The 13920-nt window shown below is 35.7% G+C and overlaps 1 protein-coding gene across 3 annotated transcripts in view; it reads right to left on the bottom strand.

Annotated features, from left to right (window-relative positions):
- rbms1b (RNA binding motif, single stranded interacting protein 1b) overlaps positions 1 to 13920 on the bottom strand; it is a 91182-nt gene that overhangs the window by 63694 nt on the left and 13568 nt on the right. Inside the window, exon 1 of one of the 3 annotated variants that reach the window (XM_079618663.1) lies at positions 8899 to 9239. The exons of the other annotated variants lie outside the window; for them this stretch is intronic. Within the exon in view, the coding sequence (XP_079474789.1) occupies positions 8899 to 8952 (54 nt within the window). The 5' untranslated portion in view covers positions 8953 to 9239. Of the gene's footprint in view, positions 1 to 8898; positions 9240 to 13920 lie in introns of those variants that run through there. 3 annotated transcript variants of the gene reach the window in all.

Here is a 13920-nt window from a genome sequence, read left to right as displayed (position 1 = left end):
ATAATTTAAGCAGTAGATGTAAATAAAAGCATATGTTGCGCTATTTGTGTTCTCCTTTTTTTTTTCTTTTTTTTTTTTAAACTTCACTGTATATAGACTGAATGGTACATAGCCTCCTTCATTCCTCTATACTTCTATTGCATCAAAAATTGGCTCTTTTAGTTTTTGCATTTACTTATGATTGCGTTTACATGTTTCTCAGGACTGCGGAGAAAGACACAAGTGCTTTTCCCGGTGATTATACCTTCATATTAGTTCCTCATTAAGGTGCTGTTTTGGTTCTTGTTCGGCGTGAGAATTTATTCTCTGAATCTCCTCAGCTCAAACGCTACACTGCTCATGTTTGTCAGTACTAGGATGAGTATCTGGCAGCGCTGTGATCCATATCTGCAGTGCAGTCTCTTCTACTTCAGAAAGCAGTTGTCAGCATAAAGTGGGTCCACAGGGGCCGGAAGCTCTGACCTAGGAGCAAAGCTGACGGAGAGGACGCTTTGAGAATCTAAAGGAAGTGAATGCGGCACAAGAGGCCGAAGTGCGAGTGCTGAACGTTTCTATGTGCTGAACCCTTTAGTAAGAGCTTGATATGTGCGGATGTACGACAGGACAGACCCAAAAGCACTTCCGTCTTATCTCTGATATTCAGTGCAGGAACATCTACAACAATTTCAAGAGGATCCCAAGGAATTATTTATTTCTACAAGAAAATATTGGTTATATTTACATAGATGAAGAGCATGGATTGCCTAATAATTGGTGGCTAAATTTGCAATATTCACAAATGTCTTCCCTGCTACTTCATTTAAGCAAGTGACTTAAAAAAATGTTTATGATTCACACTTTTTATTTTCTCTTTCGGATTGACAAATCAGTACATTTATTCTCTAAACATAATTATATCCTCCCACATTACCCTCCCATACAACCCGTGTCAGTACAAGATTGCTATAATACATCTGCAAGAAAGAATAATAATAATATATAATTTATATATATAGTAAAAATACATAAATCAATGTGCAAAAGGGAATAATTAAATTAAAATAGCAATGTCAAAGAGTTATTCACCGGATCCATTAAAGCAACTCTTATATTGTGTATAAGATATACCCTCAATAAATGTCAGATATCTAATAATAATAATGATAATGATAATACATCTTCAAGAAAAAAAAAAAAAAAAAAAATGTTTGCACTTATGTTGGCAAAGTTTGCGCTTATGAAGTTATGGCAAACAGATTATATATATATATATAAATACATAAATCAATGTGCAAAAGGGAATAATTAAATTAAAATAGCAATGTCAAAGAGTTATTCACCGGATCCATTAAAGCAATTCTTATATTGTGTCTCCCCACCATCATCCTATACCCTCAATATATGTCAGATATCTGCCCCACTTTATCCTATAGACCTAATTTTTATCAAGTAATCTGTATGCCATAACTTCATAAGCGCAAACTTTGCCCAATTCTGTAACCCATTCTTGAAAAGATGGCAAACCTGACTTCTCATTATAAGTTGTCTCCCCCAATCATAATACTTATTTGAATCCATTCAGTTGTCTCTACATCCGGGCTTAAAAAAGATGGGAAGTGACTTAAATTTTGACAATAAATTCCCACTACTCACACCGAACAAGAACCACACAGCACCTTAATGAGGAACTAATATGAAGGTTGGCTTTTACTCACAACAACCCTTTCCTGAAGGTATAATCACAGGGAAAAGCACTTGTGTCTTTCTCTGCAGTCCTGAGAAACATGTAAACGCAAAAAAAGAGGAAGTGTAGAGGCTGCTATGTACCATTCTGATTCAAAATAAACAAAGTCTACAGCAATCTATATTTGGGGGAAACTCAAAAAATTTGAATATCGTGTAAAAGTTCATTTATTTCAGTAATTCAACTTAAAAGGTGAAACCAATATATTATATAGACTCATTACATGGAAAGTGAGATATTTCAAGCCTTTATTCGTTATAATTTTGATGATTATGGCTGACAGCTTATGAAAACCTTTTCACAATATTCTAATTTTGAATTTGGGGTTTTCATAAGCTGTAAGCCATAATCATCAAAATTATAACGAATAAAGGCTTGAAATATCTCACTTTGCATGTAATGAGTCTATATAATATATTAGTTTCACCTTTTAAGTTAAGTTTTTAAGTTTTTCAAGTTTTTCAAGTTTCACCTGTACACTACAGTGAAGTTACAAAAGACTTGATTTAGAGAAAGAAAGTCATATCTTTGGAAATAGCTTTTATATGCAAAATTTGAATGAAGGAGATTTCACAGATCTAGAAATTAAAACCGAAGACTGATATTAAGTTACTTAACTTTTTAATATTCACCACAATCTTAAAAAAAAAAAAAAAAAAAAAAACGAGAACACAAGTAGCGCAGCATTTGCATTTGTGTTTTTTTGTTTTTGGTTCTTACAGATGCAATAAAGATATTTTTGGTCATAATAGTGGTGAAAGTGTTGTGGTTTATCATGCATGATTTGTACACATGCTAGATTCAGTAAAAGGGATGGAATATATGAACTATAGCTTAAAAATAAAATTCTACAACACAAACTATGAGGTATGAAAGTAGTAAGAACTGGACCTTTGGATTGATTTCTCCAATATAAACACAAACTGCTACAAACATCAAGTAAATGTCACAAGGATCCATCCGAAAACTTCATTTAATCAGAACCCAAATGTGAGGCACATTGAACATCTTTGGGAATTTGTGAACGGGCTGCGGATCTGTTGAGGTCAATGCTTTGCTGGCTTCATTCTCTGCACTATAAAAGAGTTCTTGTGTGGTAAAGACATCACTTCCGTCCTGTTTTGTATGGACACAGATGTTCTGTGCTGTGGAGGTCTTCCTGCTCAAGTGCCCTCGCAGTTCAACTGTGATTATCCCGCTCGCTCTTTTGTGGAAGTAACAAGGAGGAGGAAGCGTTGGGAATCTCTGGTATGCAGCAGTGACACAGTTGACTGGATGAGTTTCAGACTGAAAGCGGAAAACTGTCCCCCATTCTGCCTTGTACACAACTTCTGCTCCAACATTAAACTAACAGAAAGTTCATTGTGAGAACACATTCCTTTGGTTTTACATGATAGTGTGCACATGATATTATTTCACGTGTCACATGACCGAAAAACACCAATGAGGAACTGAATCTAAAGGCTGGTTTTTACTTAACATTTTCCTGGCGGTATAATTACCAGAAAAAAATAATTATTATTACCGTAATCTTCCACTTCTGTCTTGTCTGCAGTCTAGAGACCCGTTTGAATACACTACGTTTAACGCAATAATGCAATAATATGTATTTGCTGCAACAATCTTAGCATGAAAAAAGCCTATTTGTGTTATGAAAATGTAATAAAAAAGTTTCTAAAAACATGAACATATGCATTTTACTGTAACATGACTTGGAGGAAAGTCATTCAAGAAACCAGCTTTTAAAATGATCTGCATTATGTTATTAATATGCAAATGCAAGTTCACCAGATAATGGGGGTTGACTTTAATTTGAGAGTAAAAGACTCAATCAAGTTCAACTCTTACGTAATAGCACACATTGTTTGCACTGGATATGAGGCGTACAAGTCAAATAACATTTTGGGAATAGTGCCACGGGCTTATTTAGATGAATATTATTTCAGACTGTGCTGTCACTGAGCACTTCTGTTTACTTCTATTAGTAATATTTCCACTTTGACTCACATTTAACAGAACAATTCACCCAAAAATGAAAATGTTGTCATCATTTAGGGCTACTTACCTCCGGCTCCGAGCCACTTGGACCATGTATTATTTACTTTCTTCCATGATAAAAGTAGTCTATATGATTTATACACTATATTTTGATAGCATTTTGCAAAAAATAGACTGAAATTTAACCCTCAAAACGTAGCAAAGTCATCCGTATGAACTACTTTTATGATATATTTTGTCTTTTTTTGGAGTGTGACAATATAAAACACTGTACATTTTCATGATTTTGGAAAACAAAAATTCAGATTGACATTAGAATGAGTAAATACATTTTTGGGTGAACTGTCCCTTTAAAGGTGAAGTAAGCGATTCCTGGTAAACGCTGTTGATATTTGAAGTCACCAAAACAAACACGCCCCTATCCTGATGCCTCTGCCCCCATAATCACGTAAGTACATGCTAAGCAACTCAGGCAAAGACTATGGACAAATCTGTAGTTGTCCATGATTTCATCAATACGTAAAAGCAATTTGTGTTACTATGATAATTTAGGTCGAATGTCTAATTGATATTTAGCTCCTCTACTCCTTCGATGGCAAAGTCATCCCTTCCATCCAAAAACAAACAAACAAACATGGTTTTCATGAACAGCTCCCTAATATATTACAAATGTGACCAGATTAAAGGGTCTTAGTGATCACTAAAAGGGGAACCAAAAGAAAAAAACATAGTGTTATCTCACTTTTCGGAGCCGATGCTTGAAATGGGCGATGGAGGAGGTTTAGACATTCCAGGCTTATAATAATAACGCAAATGAACAAACGAGCGAGATGACACACAAATGTATTCAAGCAAAAGACAGCATATCTTATAAAGCATCCGTTTTCAGGGCTTCCCGCTCCTTAAGGTCTCTCCAGCGCTGGAAAGCTATTCCGATATTAACCTGGTCTTGCCTGATCGTAACCCTTCTTTTTAAAGTTATATTCCCCTGGCCTTTTCCTCTTTTGTATTTTCTATAGTCGTTCTGCTAATGTCTGTCTTTTGCACTGAGCTCTCTCTCCTCCCCTATCATGAGTGGACACGCCCCTTACTGCTGATTGGCTCTCTCTCTCCTCCCCTATCATGAGTAGACACGCCCCTTACTGCTGATTGGCTCACTCTCTCTCCTCCCCTATCATGAGTGGACACGCCCCTTACTGCTGATTGGCTCACTCTCTCTCCTCCCCATCATGAGTGGACACGCTCCCTGCTGCTGATTGGCTCACTCTCTCTCCTCCCCTATCATGAGTGGACACGCCCCTTACTGCTGATTGGCTCACTCTCTCTCCTCCCCAATCATGAGTGGACACGCCCGTTACTGCTGATTGGCTCACTCTCTCTCCTCCCCCATAATGAGTGGACACGCCCCTTAATGCTGATTGGCTTACTCTCTCTCCTCCCCCATAATGAGTGGACACGCCCCTTAATGCTGATTGGCTTACTCTCTCTCCTCCCCTATCACGAGTGGACACGCCCCTTACTGCCGATTGGCTCACTCTCTCTCCTGCCCTATCACGAGTGGACATGCCCCTAACTACTGATTGGCTCACTCTCTCTACATGTGTGTTTTGGTGCTCGGCCTGATCCACTTTTCAATGGCGTTTTTCAAAAATTGCTTACTGCACCTTTAACTCCCTCACAAAGGCAGAGACAGCAGTGAAAATGCCCAAGATTGGCAGGTGCTGAAAAGCACAGATCTGAGCTCCATGAAATCCAGTAGTGCCGAACAAAATATCATTTCATTAAAGGTCTACACAACAAAGACAGCATTTAGGGGTCAGGCCAGAGTCAATGTCCTATTGAAATGGCCTGGAAACCCTTTGGCCGCTCTTTATGCCATTGTCCAATGCAGCTGCGTAAAGGCGAAACCACAAGACTGGATAAATAAGACAAGCTCGAGTTTAAAAAGAAGGCGGTGGATTATTAAAGGTCACTAGCAACATTAAATCTGCCTTGATATGAATTCCTCCAACACTACAACTGATACTGAACATTTAACAGGGCAATTAAAGCTTCTCTTTCTATCAGTGGCATGTTTTGACTTCTGAAATTCGGCAGCAAAGTCTATTTCTGTTCAGGTTTTTAAGTCCAATTTAAATGCATGCTTTCACATGGTTTCTGGCTTAAAGGCATAAGGAACAACAGCTTTACACAATCTACAAGCAACCAATCCTATGCATTTTAATGCCTAATTAAGTCACACCCAAGTTCATTCTCAAGTTTAAATGAAGTTCAAGTTTTAAAGCATTTCTTACACAATACTTTTCAGTAAAAAGCACATTCTGTCACTGTATTGTCGTGCTTTTGGAGCTTAATGAAAATGTAACAAGCTTAAGGAAGGCTTTATTTGTTTGTGTCAGTGAAAAAAAGGGGTAGTTAAAATACTATACAATATGACATTACAGAATATTGCTTTTGCTTTGTTCCTGTACTGCCGATTCTCATTCAGTTTTTTCTTTCTTTCTGAGAAGGAACTGCCTCTCCGGCCTTGGAGAAAACGCCCCTGGTTTCTACTTTAGATGAAAATAAACTCGTCATCCTGTAAAGCACAATGACTTTATGCCATTAGTCAAGTGTTCGGAGAGGATACACTGGAAAACGGCACAGTTAGTCACGTTGCCGGTCAAGCGGGAAGTCCTTGAAGCGTGCTAATCTCTTTAAATGCTCGCAGGATGAATAGTTTAGCAGAATCACATTTTGACATCCTATTCATGTAACAAAGTAGCTCGTCCTGTTGACTTCATCCTGTTAGATAGGACACTGTGACATTGAAAAAAAAACAAAAAAAACAATTATAAACATATATCGGATAGCACAACAACTCGTTTTTTTCAAGCCACGACTTCAGGACAGACCTCAAAAACAAAAACAAGACCGTTCATCTGATCTGTACATTGGAGGAACAGGAAATGAGGCACAAACAAGTGGACAAAGAACATCTTTGAGAGGACGAGAAGCCAGTGTTTCCCCGTCGAAGGTCCTCTGGCCTGACCGAAACACACACATTCCCCGAGTGGAACGGGCTTTTCTTATAGGAACTCAAAGCTCGTTTTGTATCTCGCATCTGTTTGACCATTCAGCTCTGCGGGGAGAGACCGGCTTCTTATCAGAGAAGCGCAGACCTAGTCAGCCCATCATATCCGTGCTGGAAATACACTGAAGACTTCCAGTAACCGCCCTCACCCTGCGAGAGATCCCGCTCGGCTGCTAAACGGGCCTATGAATATATGCATAATCCTCTTGAGCGCCTACAAGCCCTTCCTCTTCCAGCCTCCTTCTCCTTCCTCTTCTATCAAGAGGTCAATCTCTCAGCGCGCTGCTACTGCTGCTGATGATAAATCAAATTTCATCATTAGGAGATGCAATAAAAGCATACGATTCGCAACAAGGCTTCCGCAGATGCTGCAACTCCAGACAACGGCACTATCTGATGATCCCAACATGATGCGCTGATATGACAAGGTCACCTAAACCAATCTACACCGACCGACCGGATCATGAAACGCATCTGACCCCCAAAATCATATTAAAAACAATATTCAATTAAAGGCATTGTGAATTTATTCTCATAAGTAAAACATTTTTAGCTAAAATTCTCATTACCGTAATGCAGACATTTGACTTTTCAGTTTCTCCCCAATTCCCATTATTCTTCATTGTAATGAGTAATGTGATATGTTAATGTTTTGATGCATTACAGTAAAAAACATATACTTGCAATGCATATATATACACACGCAGGTGAAACCCGAAAAATTTGAATATCGTGCAAAAATTCAGTAATTCAACTTAAAAGGTGAGACTAATATATTATATAGACTCATTACATGCAAAGTGAGATATTTCAAGCCTTTATTTGTTATAATTTTGATGATTATGGCTGACAGCTTATGAAAACCTTTTCAAGATATTCTAATTTTGAATTTGGGGTTTTCATAAACTGTAATCCTCAAAATGATAACAAATAAAGGCTTGAAATATCTCACTTTGCATGTAATGAGTCTATATAATATATTAGTTTCACCTTTTAAGTTGAATTACTGAAATAAATTAACTTTTGCGAGTTTCACCTGTGTGTATATATATATATATATATATATATATATATATATATATATATATATATATATATATATATGTTTTTGGTTTGCCATTAAAATAATGAGAATTTGAGAGGAAATTGTCATGAAAATGTATTATAATCTTGAAATCTTAAAAATATGACTTTTTACACATTTTCTTTGCAGGTTTTCACCCAAAAAGACTGTATAAACGGCACTTCAATGAACATGCAACTATGAGGGCCACAAAAGACAAATAGGATTTTTACCCATTTACAATTATGTGACGTCCTCACAGTGGCCAGAATATGCAAATATCATCCTCAACAACCGAGGGATTAATGCATTTCCACCAAACGTTTTGAATTTTGTCATTTTCTTTATGCACAATCTACAAATAAGGCTGACATATGACTTGGACATGTTCAAAGATAGGTGGTGCATGTGAAATGCACGGGGTGAGATTAGAGACGGCTTTAACGAACAGTGTCAATATGAGAGCACACAAGGTGCATTAATTCAGCACTGTGACTTTTGATCATTACAGGAGGCCGGTAAAGTAGATCAACCACTGAAACCAAACACTCCATCAAAGCAGACAGGCAGGGCTGTGTGAACACATATTCCCATCAGAGGAAAATGCAGTGACGTGCACGAGACACGTAAAAACTTGTTCAAATAGAGGCCTATTTTTAAACTCGTGGGACGGGTTTGAATGGGAGGGGAGGGGAGGGGGGAAGGTGTATTAAAATTGTGAATGAGTGGATGCAGTAACACAATGAAATTAAAAGCTAACACAACAAAAACACACCCATCAGAGGCGAGCATTTGATTGGAAGGGCACGAATGACAGCTATTCTTTATGGATTAGTTTCATGGAAGTGCTACTTGTGGACACTAGCCGTCTTTCATCCGTCAATCATCGCAAGTCCTGCCAGGATGTTAATGTGTTTTTGGTTATTGTTATGTGATTATCACAACAATAAAAGTGTTACAGTTTCCACAAACACATATAGTGACGCCAAAAGGCACACTTTAAACCACAGGGCCACAATTAAAGTGAGATAAGATGTTTACCTGTTTACGATTATACGACGTCCTCACTGTGTGTCCAGAATTTGCAAAAATCATCCTCAACAAACCGAATATCTCCTGACGGATGAATAAATGTATACCAAATGCTTCTATCTCGTATGTTCTTGCCTATCCAGGAGGGTAAAGTTGTGTTTGTGGCTCTATAAACCATAGAGACCGAGCAGTGCTGTCATATAGTCTCACTTAGACGTATCTTTGAGGCTGAATAGTCGCAAGGGAAAGATATAATGTTATGTCTTGCGGAAGGAGAAGCATATATCCCACGAACGCTCGGTGTAGTCGGCTTGCCCAGCCCGTCTGTTTCGCTCAGTTCATTGATCTGCGGTGACTTCTCCACAAAACTACACCTCCCACTATGGAAGAAACCACTGTGCTCGCTTTAAAGGGGGGGGTGTGTGTGCACACAAACAAACCTCACAAACAGCCTCTTCACTCAGATGACAATGCAGATTGCACGTTAAGTATGCATGCATGCATGCATTCACATGCACTATGTACAGTGCAAAACATTTTAGTTACTGAGCGAGAGGATATGAGGTTACATTCACACCCCCCTTTGCCTCCTCTTGGTTTCCTTTGGCTCACATACTTCACATTCCTGAGTGAGGCCATCAGGTTTTGTGGTTTTACAATTTCATATGTGCTATATGGACTGATTTAACACAGTGTTTGAAAACGAGAAGCCAAAACTGAGTGTGTATGACATAAATATCAATGCCAGTGAAATATAGATGGATATATTTTTTAAGCTATTCTGTGTTTTCTGCGTCAACATGTAAGCTGCTGACTCTCCTCGGTGGGTGTAGTAGGAGTAAATCCCGCGAAAACATGTTCAGGTCACACTTAACCTTTCAAAAAGAAGGAAGAAATCAGAGATTATATTTTATATACAGAAAATGAAGAATACTTTTAGGACCATTAAGATATTTTTTTTTGCATTGTGACATTATTTTCATGAAGATTAAGCACAGGTCCCCAATCAATGCTTTACTTTTTGTAATTGAGTTCATTAAATGATTTTACATATAATAAAAACAAAATAAATTATAAAAACAATTGCATTAAATGTAAATGAAAATATATTTTAATAAAATTTCTGAAAAGTAATCATATATATATATATATATATGATTACTTAATTTATTTATTTCCCCCAGAAATTGTATTAAAATATATATTTAATATATGTGTGTATATATATATATATATGTACACACACAACATTTAATTGTATAATATGTATTAAATGAATAAAATTTGTGGGGGAAATAAATAAATAAAGTAAATAATTATATGTACACACACACACACACACACACATACACACACACACACACACACACACACACACACACACACACACACACACACACACACACACACACACACACACACACACACACACACACACACACACACACACACACACACACACACACACACACACACACACACACACATCGGAAGAATCAAGAATTTCGTTTACAATATCGGCTTGGAAATGAAATTAAAAATCCATGTGATAAAAAATTAATAAAAATAAAAATCTGAATATGACTTCTTTAACATTCCTCCAATCCACTGATTCACATCTAATCTAAATCTGCCTCAAAAAATAAATAAAATAAAACATTAAGCCATGTCAATGATGATGTTAAAGTTCAAATGCATAAAACACAAAACTGTCCTCAGCATAAAAATCTAAATCTGTTTCCAAGCAAATCAATGTTTCTGTGCTACTGATGCCAAGTCTTTAATATCCAGCTGAATAAAGTAGTGCAGGTATGACGTAGATTTGTAAAACGCAGAAACGAGTTTGCATTTTAGCACTTCCGGCTCCATCCACCCGAAGTCAATGGGTTTTTGGTTAAATGGCTGAAATAAGGTCTGTGGTGAAACATATATTTAAAAAAATTATAATAATTAAGAATAATAAAAATTATGGGTTGGTTACAAAAACAAACAAACATTTGGCCAGAAACCAAGTGTTCAATTGACATGTGGAAATAAAATCTAAATATCAGTAATAATATACCAACATCTAGGCTATCTAATATGAAATGTTTTTAAATAATCATATTAATCAACATGTTAGCTGTATTATATCCAGTAAAATGAATTTGAAAAGTTTAAAACATACTAGAAATGTTTCGTTCACAGAATTATAGGTTTAATAAATTCATATTTGTGTAACAAAAAGGTGATATTTTTGTTTTCGTTCATTTAATTTACAGAACAATAATTTAATATATGGTTGGCCATGGGATAATTTAATTGTTCAAATGTTTTACTGAAAAAAAAAGAAGGCTACTGTTGCATTATTGAAAGTGAAATAAACAAAAACAACTGTATTATTGAAAAAATAATCCTGTTGCATTATTTCTTATTTTAATTATAAGCATTGCACATTTTGTCACACGTTTTGTGCAAGTTATGTCTTATTTAAAAGCACAAAAAAATAATTTTGACATGTAGTGAATACAGAGCGAGTTGATCAGGAGAGAGAAATGGTCAATTAGAAGTCTTGTTTAATTATTTCATTTTTTTTAAGTATCGAATCAATGATTAGAAACGTTGCTTTTTAAGTTTTGAAATGGTCAGAAAAGGCCCTGGCTGAATACTTTCAATAATTTTCATAATTTAAACCTGTATTAGAATATTATTGAAGTAGTCATCAAAATAAAAAACTCCATCTAGATTCCAGCTCTGCTTGCTCTGGACATTGACATTCATAAACCAACTTTCTGAGGTGCATTATGGGATGCTTTTAAACACTATAGTGAAGGAGGAACGTGTGTGATGAGCACTTGGTGCTCACTAACTCAAAAAATTTTAATATGGTGCAAAAGTTCATTTATTTCAGTAATTCAACTTAAAAGGTGAAACTATATTATATAGACTCATTACATGCAAAGTGAGATATTTCAAGCCTTTATTTTTTATAATTTTGATGATTATGGCTGACAGTTTATGAAAACCCCAATTCAAAATTAGAATATTGTGAAAAAGTTTTCATAAGCTGTCAGCCATAATTATAACAAATTATAACAAATTATAACAAATAAAGGATTGAAACATCTCACTTTGCATGTAATGAGTCTATATAATATAGTTTCACCTTTTAAAATGAATTACTGAAATAAATGAACACATTTTTTGAGTTTCACCTGTATATATATATATATATATATATATATATATATATATATATATATATATATATATATATATATATATATATATATATTGTTTTTGGTTTGGCATTAAAGTAATGAGAATTTGAGAGGGAATTGTCATGAAAATGTGTCATAATTTTTATGCAAAAGCCAGAACTCCAGCTTGGGTTTCACCAGAGCCGGCCCGAGCCTTTTGGGGGCCCTAAGCAGAATTTGATTTTGGGGGCCCCTCCTACCACGCAGAGTCACCTGTGCTTGACGATTACTGACACAAATGTCACGCTATAATGCTACATTATAAATACAGTGAGGTTATGTGTTAATACAAAATAAATACTTAATAAAAAATAGATACTTAAATAAAAAGTTGTAACTTTTACTTTACTCTTTTACTAACTCATTGAAACTTCTGAAAACAAACTCTCAAAAAACATAAAAAAAATATTTGCAAATGTACAATAAATGTGCAATCTTCAACTACAAAATAAAACCAAAATAGACAAACGTGGATATAATCAAAAATAGAATGTTACAAAAAAAAATAGATAGGCTATTTAAATAATGAAAGTGCATACATTTTTCACTTTTGTTTTTAAAACGTTTAACTTTTACTTTACTCTTTTACTAACTCTCTCAATTATTTACATCATTTAAAATAATGACAAAACTGAGAAATCAGAAACATAATAACAGCAACAACAATGACAATTATTGACGGTGTAACTGTCCTCAAAATATATATTTTTTAATATATAGATTATTATTGTAACAGACTTTGTTGGATTGTACATGCATCATGACAGAATCCAACAAAGTCTGTTACAATAATAATGATGTACTGGCGCTAGTTGTATATGTGTGCATGCAATGTATTTTTCCCCTCGAGGCTTGCCGTAGATGCGCACTTGGTACTGGAGTGTCGCGGGGTTTTGGAGTTAGTGATCTGATGTGTGGAATATAATAAAGTGGAGAAGACTTCAAACTGCTATCGTTTATTATTTTCTTATTTCTGTTAGTGTTAGGTGAACCCTATACGAACGCTCGGTCACATTATTAAGATTATTAAAACCACATTAATAAAGTTGAAGTCTATTTTCATCACAGAAGTCTCCCCACCCACGAATTGTCTATACACGCGAGGTGTCTAGAGATTATGCGCTTGACTCAAACGCTGGCAGACACAGCAGCAGTTGTAGGCAGGTATATTGATCATAAAATCAGAATTCGCTTGTCATGAATTATTCATTCATTCATTTATGTTACTTTTTTAAGTTATCTAATATGTGTAAAAAATAAATTAAAAATAAAAACTTGATTGGGGGCCCCCTAGTGGCCAGGGGGCCCCATGCAGCCGCTTAGTTCGCTTATGCCTCGGGCCGGCCCTGGGTTTCACCCAAAAACACTTTAAAACTGCACTTCAAATAACATTCAACTATGAGGGCCAAAATTTTAAAAAGTCAACTTAAAATGTGAAACTTTTTTAATTTTAATTTGACTTTTTTTAATTGTGGCCCTCATTGCATGTTATTTGAAGTGCAGTTTTAAAGTGTTTTTGGGTTCACAAGTTCTCACGACTCACACGACTTTGTGACTCAAAATCACTGAAATAAATGTTTATTTATTAGCGGTTCAGATTATTTGTTTAAAAGTTTGCACGATATTCACATTTTTTGAGTTTCACCCGTAGCTTCTAATCTCTATATCTGCTGCAAGTGCAACTGGTCAACACACAAATAAACATAAAAAAAATGTAACTCCTTCAAATACACAGAGTGATATCTTTCTCCGTCTCTGAATGTAAAGCACATCCTCACACTAAACACTGCAT

This window comes from Phoxinus phoxinus, assembly GCF_949152265.1.
Source record: "Phoxinus phoxinus genome assembly, chromosome: 7".
In the NCBI taxonomy this organism is placed as follows: domain Eukaryota; kingdom Metazoa; phylum Chordata; class Actinopteri; order Cypriniformes; family Leuciscidae; genus Phoxinus; species Phoxinus phoxinus.
This window is presented reverse-complemented; position numbering and strand designations above follow the sequence as displayed.